At 44.2% G+C, this 8342-nt stretch overlaps 1 protein-coding gene across 1 annotated transcript; it reads right to left on the reverse strand.

Moving 5' to 3' along the window:
* Nucleotides 1-101: 101 nt before the first annotated feature.
* LOC101757982 (nitrate regulatory gene2 protein) lies at nt 102-7860 on the reverse strand. The gene is made up of 4 exons (XM_004968763.3): nt 6443-7860; nt 4724-4902; nt 4039-4262; nt 102-1094 (listed from the first exon to the last, which is right to left on the reverse strand). Exons 1-4 carry the CDS (start codon nt 7617-7619, stop codon nt 299-301), a joined length of 2376 nt encoding a protein of 791 aa, XP_004968820.1. The 5' UTR covers nt 7620-7860; the 3' UTR covers nt 102-298.
* Nucleotides 7861-8342: the final 482 nt, after the last annotated feature.

The following is an 8342-nucleotide window of genomic DNA, read 5'->3' on the forward strand; positions in this document are numbered from 1 at the left end:
CCCCCCCCCCCCCCCCACCCCCACCAAGTGCCCCCATCCAGAAACTTGGCTGGTATAAATGAGTGGATTTGAAAAATAAGACATCAACGCAGAAGAGAGGATGGCAATAAACAAAGGGACTCATTAATAAGCATTCCAACTAACAAACATATTAGTACAACTAGCGCTACACAGATTACAAATCATTCCAATAAATTCCGGACAACCTCAGGATTCCTAAGGTACCATCAACCACCTGCAACCAAAGTTTTTTTTTTTACCGCTGGTTGAGTACAATTACAAACACACGACATCAGCCTTATACTTCATCTTTGGCCGGGGCAGCAGCTTTTCTCAGATTGTTGTACATGTCATGGCAAAAGTAAGAAAAATCAGCCATATTCCTGAAAAGCTCTGGCAGGTGTGTCCGGAGGTTTGCAAGTGATTTCTCCCTCACCTGTCTTGCTTGCCTAAGGTGGTGCCCTTCCTCCTCCCTCAGCCTAATTTCTAATTCCTCAATGACACGTTTCCTGTCCTCAACAGGATCTATATTTTGAACTTCAGCTGCTTCAGGGTTCCCATTCTCACCTAAGGCTGCCCGTCTTTCCGTGTACTTTTGATGCCAGTCTTCAAACTGCGCCCTCTTTCGAGTCAGATCCCTGCGAGTTTCATCACATCTCCTCCTTAGGTTTACTTCCTCCTCCTGAAGGTGTACGATATTGCTTATGACTTCAGCAAAGGTTTTGATGGCAGTTTTTGCAAGCTCAATTGGAAGCCTTTCAAGTTCATCATGCCAGGCATGCAGCAGATTCTTGATAGGTGGATCTACCAGCCTTGGAGGGGAAGAGACCTTCTCCTTTATGTTGCTCTCAATAGGGATGAGATTAAGCTTGAGCCATGCATTGAGTGCTCTGATGTATGCTTTTTGATTGTTCATCAGTTTCTCAAACTGCATGTGCCACTCCCTAACAATGTCCCGTAGCTCGCAAGTCTGGTTGTAATGCAAATCAGTTCTCTCGCTTGTAACAGGAGGAATCTCAAAACCTCTGATTCCTGAAATGATCATGAACTGACTTCTATGATGACGGTGCATAGCACTCCACATTTTGGCCATCCTGCAATAGGTAAATATGGGGGGGAAATGGTAAGAAAAATGTTCCAAAGATTGCCAGTAGTCTAGAACAGCAACCAATTGTACATCACACTTTGTCTCACTCGATAAGATAAATCTTTACAAAAGATGCAAAGCCATTTTATTGTTTACTGTGGCCATCACAAGGATCATGAATTTACTAATTTGTGATCACCTGTGATTAAAAACATAATATGATACTTTTGACATTGACTAAAGTCTAAAGAGGAACATGCTTTTTTTATAGGATTCCATATTTTCTATCCGCAGACAAACAATAATACACATCATATGAAATTTAAACTGACTTATCTGTGTACGCAGAAATTTTATCATACTATACCAACCAACAAATCAGATTGTTGACTAGCTTGATAGAAAACCACTGTGTAGTGACCAGTTTGCACATGACAAACACAACAATGGTCAAAGTTCAAAACATGACTGGCATGTCCAAGAGGATAACATTGATATCCTTTTTGGACAGTATGGGTAATGCTTTATGTACCAGAAAAATCAGAGTTAGGTGATATTGTAAGACAGTAGGTATTGCATTTTACAATATAACAAAAAGTGTATCTGAAGGCAAATCTTCAGTTGTTGACTACTTCTAAAACACAAAAAGTGCTACAGAAAGGTATAACTCATGCCCCTGCAGCAATAGATATACCCCTATGTTCTTTTTTTTTTCTTTGACATCATATAATTCATGCAGTCAGTTCTTCTCTTAAATCAAAATTGAACAGAAAATGCATTTAAGTATTGGAAAAAGTCTAATAACCCCCTAACATATCAAAGGTTGACTGACTACATCACCCCCTAAACTATAAAATCGGATTTTTAACCCCTCCACCTTTGCAAAACCATTTAGAACACCCACTAGAGTGGTTTTCCATGGTGTTTTTGCCACGCTGTCATGATGAGTTGGACCAAGCGATGACGTGGAGTAGCTGGCGCTGTAAGGTTGCTGTTAACTGTTGCTGGATTTTTGAGAAGACATTTTTGCTCCTCACCTAGCCTGCTTTTCAGTGTAGGTGGGTGCCGCTGGTGAAGCAGTGAGACAGGCGCCGCGGAGGGAGAGGAAAAAGCAGGATGGAGGAGTGGGCGGGGGGCCGTGGGTTGCGAGAGGGAGGGCCGGAGCGACAACCCAGCCAGCCATGGAAGTGAGCACGGGACAGTGGCCGCACCTTCATCGCACTCACGGAACCGAGCTCGCGCGGCATCCACTTCTGTCAGGGCGAGGTGAGTCAACCATGCAGTGGCGACGCTCTGCCTCGCAGCCATAAGCGCCGGCTGGCCATGCCAGCTGCGTGGATGCACCATGCGTCCTGCTTACTCCGTGGCAAAACCAACAGCCTGATCCGGGATGAGCGGTGTCCAGATGGGCCTCAGCGCCAAGTGTGCCACGGATGGCCTTCTACACCAGCTGCAGCACCAGTTCGCGCATGACTGTGCCCATGGTAGCCATGTAGTCCAGTAGCCTCTTGTTGCCCTTCTACGTGTTGATGATTAAGCCGCCCTGCCCCATGTGCGTTAATTAAGGCTTGCTTGCTGCTTGGTCATAAAAAATTAGAATAAGAACAATCATGTATCTCAGTAATCTCACAGCCGCACCATCGCGTCCATCTCCACGCCTCCACGGGCCATGGCTGTGTCACAGGATAAGGACCATCTCCGGGAGCTCGTCATGGCCGCCTAGGCCTTGACGCGCAGAAGCACACATCAAGGGCAACAGCTCGCTCGCGTAAGCAAACAACGGCCGGGGCCTCATCGGCGGACTGCAGCGGTGGCCTCGTGGAGGGTGGCAGTAGTGCAAAGGAAGAATTGGCGCCGAGGAGGAAACGATGTGGACGGAGGGAATGGTGCGGAGGAGGAAGCGGCCGTCCGCGCCGGCCGACAGTGGGGCCGCGGCACAGGTAGGTGGAGGCAGCATCCACGGTGTTGTGGCGTGAACAAGCATGGGGAGAACAGAGAGCCGAGAGGGGGGCTTGACCTGCCCACTTACAAGCAGGCCCACGCGTCAGCCACTCCATGTCAACGTATTGGTCCACCTCATCACGCCAGCGTGGCAAAACCATCATTGAAAACCACTCTAGGGGGTGTTTTAAATGGTTTTGCAAAGATGGAGGGGTTAAAAGTCCGGTTTTATAGTTGAGGGGGTGATATAGTCAACACTTGATATGTTAGGGGGTTATGTAGACTTTTTCCTATAAGTATTTAGGGTTGTCTATTGAGTTGTATGCACCAACCAGTTCAACCCACACTCCCCCTCACGTGCAGGCTTCCTCACGCTGCATACGTGGAGATTGGAGTGGGCTACAATTATTTTATTTAATCGTGCTCGCTAGGATTTGAACAAGAGATCTCTGGCTCTCATACCATATTAAGTTGCATGCACCAACCAGTTCAACCAAAAAGCATAAGCTGATGGAGAGAGGTGGGCAATTCGCTTATACTCCAATATTGTCACGTTAGATAATAAAGGAAAATTTCCATCTGAAGTTCAATACATTGTTTCTAATAAGTTTGCTAACATCTGTATAGAAAGCAATGTCGAAAATGTTTATTGGAGACCTCATCCCAAGAGGAAAGTAAAAAAAGAATGGAGGTGCAGTTGGTACTAAAACAATCAATGGCTACCAACGGCTCTTGGAAAACTTTTATGTCTTACTATGTGTTTTTTTTTCCTTTTTGCTGCACTGTTCAATTAGTGACAAGAAAACTATAGCATCACCTTAATGAGCATTAAAAAAACATAAGTTTCAATAGGCTAGTGACAAGAACTAGGTACGAAGAACACGAACAAGGTAACAGACAAACAGGCAGGTCCATATCATTTATACAATTCATTGGAAGTAACCTAAAATGTACACCAGAGGTATGCTACAACAAAATTAAGAGAACCACTTGCTGAAAAAAATACTCACCCTTCAACAAGGTCCTTTAACTTTGGGAATAGCTGTGTATCCCGAAGCCGATTTATTTCTGAAACCGTTGAATCCATGGATTGCATATCAACGATGTACCTTGTGTGTAAGTGGCTAACGGCAGCTTTTGTCTTCTCCAGGGTTTCAAGTTTAACACCCCGTTTCTTTTGCTTCTGCAATAGAGTCACCTTCTTTTGATAATCAATTTTCATAAGTTCCCCAGCCTAATTCGACATATGCAGGAATGGCAAAGCAGAAAACACAGGGTTGTTAGTAATTGAAGAAAAAAAATAACATTAGCAAGCATGGAAAATGAGCCATAGCTAAACATGTTTGCAGATTATTAGGGGATACTAAAAGAAAAAAAAAGGTCTAAATTTTCTTGGGAAACCTCAGACTGATGCATTGTTAGCAATACTTGAATAATTCAAAATATGAGTTGCAACAGGTCTATTACAGTAACAACTAGTCTATGTTCCAGAAGTTCAAGATTAGGCTAACAGTATGGATGTAACTACAGTCTGCAGAGATGTTTAAATTATGAATGTCAAATGAATAAATAAAAAATATTAAGTGCTCCAACATACTGCATTTACATGTCAAACAAAAAGAGGCTAGAAGCAGAAACAATTTTGAAAGCAATAGCACCAGAACTCTGTTAACAAATTAATTTAATATTTATTACCTTCACTTCATCATACAGTTTTTTCTCCCAAGCAAGCATTCTATCTAGAACCGCAGCATGAGTTTCAAATCTATCATCAATCTCAAAATTATCATTCAGGTCATCATGATCGGGTAAGTTCTTGAAGGAGCGGTTCCATGTGATAACATGCATAATTTTTGTAGAGTGATCAATATGTCCTAAAAACATCAAGAAAAAACGTTAGGAGAGTGCATGTTCGACATGACACTGCACATGCGTACATGCATTAGAAAGAATGTTAAATGCCAAATTCATAACATGAAAACTAAAGCTTAGTCAAAAGTGGAGGGCCAAAAGGGGAGAAAGGAAGCTACGTGTACGTCTTTATAGTGCATCTTCATATCAAATTTACATGATGTATTGACTTCTTCAACATGTTCCCTTTGGGTGCTTCAGATAGCTGATTCTTAGTTGTACAGATAATGGCTGCCACCATAAGTTTCTAAAAACTGACAGTATGGTGTCAAAAATATTTAAAATCTAACTTGGAAGCACAAAGGCAAGCAAAATGTTGGGAAAAGCAAGACATAGTTTTCATATTTTACAAACATCTGCTATAGATAAATGACATCTTAGCAACAAGATACATATGATTTGAGCATCTAACCAACAGATTTATCCAATTTCCAATAAATGGTGTTGATGGCGGCAGCCAGAGATGGAATGGCCGCAATGCTTAGGCCAAAATACCAAGGGTTGTCTACCACTATCCTATCTGGGCTTCCTGCAACACTTTGCAACAATTACTGTGGGTTTATGTAGTTGGTTCACAATGAAAGTAAAGAAACCTACATATTGATATGTTACGGAAATTTGTGTTGAAAGCAAAAAACAGGGGAAAAGCCTTCGGGGATATTATAGTAATCAAACGGTACTCAGTGACTAGTTCATGAACAAAATAACCAGCCTCTACTTGTAGTCTCCTCATTACATTGCTCAATGAATTAATTATGAACCTTGCATCACACACGCCATGAGACAAAGGCTTTTAACCCAAACCACCTGAGAATTGCCCCAACATGTAAACATGGTATGACAGAAAAATATTAGGCTCAAACTGAGTGTTGCTACTTCAAATGAGTAAATGTGTCTAAAGAATTTTAAAGCATTAATTCGAATTGAATTGATGACCACCATAGATTTCTGACACAGTGAATTTCAGTCCACTAATTATTTCAAGGTGTAATAATACAGCAACGCGAATTAGATGAATGTGTTCAATGAGGTGACTGTAACACCTTACAGCCACTAGATTTCTAAAACATTTTGTCCAGTGTTGCACATTAAAGCAAGAAAGTGGGTTACATCAAAATATCTTCAGACAAATTTTGTATTCACATAACGCAATAAAGCTTCAGTAATGAGCTTGGACAAAAGATAAAGATGACATTCTTGGTGAACTTGCACTAAAATTAGGTATTCTATGATTTATATAAACAAGGACAAATACAATAAAAGTTTAAGGGGCTACAGTTAAAAATCAAAAGGGCCCTAGTCATGTCCAGTAAACACAGAAAAAGATCAAATATTCAATCAAAGTCATATATGATATATCTCATGATAGTGACACTACAAGCTAAAGGGAAGAATTGTAGTCTTCACATTTTGCTATTCTAAGAATAAGGTAACATTAGCACAATATATTTCCTGACCCAATGGGTGTAAAGATCAGGAAACAAATTGAGCAGTAACACTTGCCTCGGCTGTCGGCATGGTTGGAATGGTAATGCATTCGGGTGGCCTCCAGTTTCTTAGACACATCATGCGCACTCTCTGAAGCTCTAAGGAAGTGATCATCAAGCTGAGAAACAATCTGTAGCAAGCTAGCAGTTCCAGATGCAACCATTATCTTCCCCTTCCGAGTTTCAACCGCACCCATTGATGAGGCATGCTGATAGTGTACAGCCAGCGGTCGACCAGGTGCCTTGGGTGGCTTCCTAACAATAGGTTTCGATGGCGGTAGGTTAGCCACCATCTCCTCAATTGCTTTCTCCTTCTCTGCAGCCATCTGTGGTGGCCTTTCCTCAGCAGTAGCTGGCTCACTAACAGCTAGTTTTGCCACAGGCGGCTTCACCTCAGCCACTGGCTCCTTCTCATGCCTTTCCATCCAAGTTTCATCAGCAGCTTCTAGGGTGGGTGGTGGCGTGGGAGTTGGGCCAAAAAAGTAATCCCAGGTTGACTCCGGCACTGGAGGTGGTGGCGTTGTGGTGGCAGACGTTGGTGGGGTTTGGTTCAGCCGTGGTGGTGGAGGCGGTGTCACTGGAGAAGATCCCACACTATCCATCACAACCCGCTTCGCTGGCTGTCCGTGCACCATGCCGTCCACGCTAACATCATCATGCTCATGGTGATCGTCATCATCATCGTCGCTGTCATCTTCGTCATCATCGTCACTATCGGTCCTGATATGCCCATCATCCTCATCCTCATCCTCATCCTCATCCTCATCCTCCTCTCGGATGGCAGCATCGGCAGGAGGGCGGTTCTTGGCGCCGGCCATCTGGTCCGGCATAGGGATGTTGGGGGTGGAGGAGGATCGTTGGAGGCTGGAGTGGGAGAAGTCGGGGAATGGCGGCGGTGGTGCTGTGATGACAGATGCGGTGGAGGGGCCAGGCGGCGCGGAGACGGATGCCGCCGCCGCCGCTGCCGCGGCCACAGCGTGGTGGGAATCGGAGGCCACCAGGCTAGGGTCGGGCGCCTCGCCGTGGGCGAAATCGGATAGCGCGCCACCGGTGCTCTTGAGGCGGACGGTGTAGCCGGTGTGGGCGGCGGCGAAGGCGTTCCGCGCCACCACGGCGTCCGCCATCAGCCGCTTCCGGTCCCGGCACCGGCACACGGCCTCCTCCTGGTCGATCTTGGACTGCCCGCACCCCATCGAGGCGGCCGGCGGCGACTCGACGGGGTTCTTGCTATTCTTGGGGGTGGGATTAGTGCTAGGGCTTGATGCGGCGGCGGCGCTGTCGGGTGCGGAGAGTAGTGAGGGCCGGTGGCGTTGGATGCACGGTGGGTGCCGTGCAGGTGCAGGCGTGCAGCTGGGGAAAGTGGAGGTGCACTGTAGGAGCGATCTTTGTTGTTCTTTTCCAGGAGTACAGCATGTTTTTTGTTGGCAGCGCAACAAACACTGAGCCTATTTTTTTTTGGTTATGTTCACGTTTAAGCTTCTTATAGGTCCCTAATCGATTGTTAGAGTTGAAAGCTAGCTTCCCATCCTAATCGATCGTTAGAGTTGATAGCTTCTAATCGATCGTTAGAGTTGAAAGCTCGATGCTAGCTGATTACAAATGGAGCAATTCAAATGCCTGAGTAGACATACGAGTCTATTATAAGATGATTTTATTTGTAATATTTGTTGTACATTTAATGTTTGGGCTGGTTTTTGATGGATATGGACATATAAAATTGTGATGATATGTATAAATATGTGCAGGTGTATTACTCCCTCTCTTCGAAATTGTAGGTCGTATATGTGCAGTTTTTTACTCCCTCTCTTTAAAATTGTAGGTCATTTTAGTGTGTTTAAGTTCATAAATATTATTATGCACCTAGATATAACGTATTTCTAGGTGCATAACAATATATATGGACTTAGAAAATACAA

Source organism: Setaria italica, chromosome V (genome assembly GCF_000263155.2).
Source record: "Setaria italica strain Yugu1 chromosome V, Setaria_italica_v2.0, whole genome shotgun sequence".
Taxonomy (NCBI): Eukaryota; Viridiplantae; Streptophyta; class Magnoliopsida; order Poales; family Poaceae; genus Setaria; species Setaria italica.

Excerpts from the sequence above, each read along its gene's own strand:
- LOC101757982 (XM_004968763.3), bottom strand. The coding sequence starts at position 7,619 with ATGGGGTGCGGGCAGTCCAAGATCGACCAGGAGGAGGCCGTGTGCCGG. Across the intron at positions 4,903-6,442 it reads CAACCATGCCGACAGCCGAG|GACATATTGATCACTCTACA; the intron begins GCAAGTGTTACT and ends TGATGTTTTTAG. Across the intron at positions 4,263-4,723 it reads AACTGTATGATGAAGTGAAG|GCTGGGGAACTTATGAAAAT; the intron begins GTAATAAATATT and ends ATGTCGAATTAG.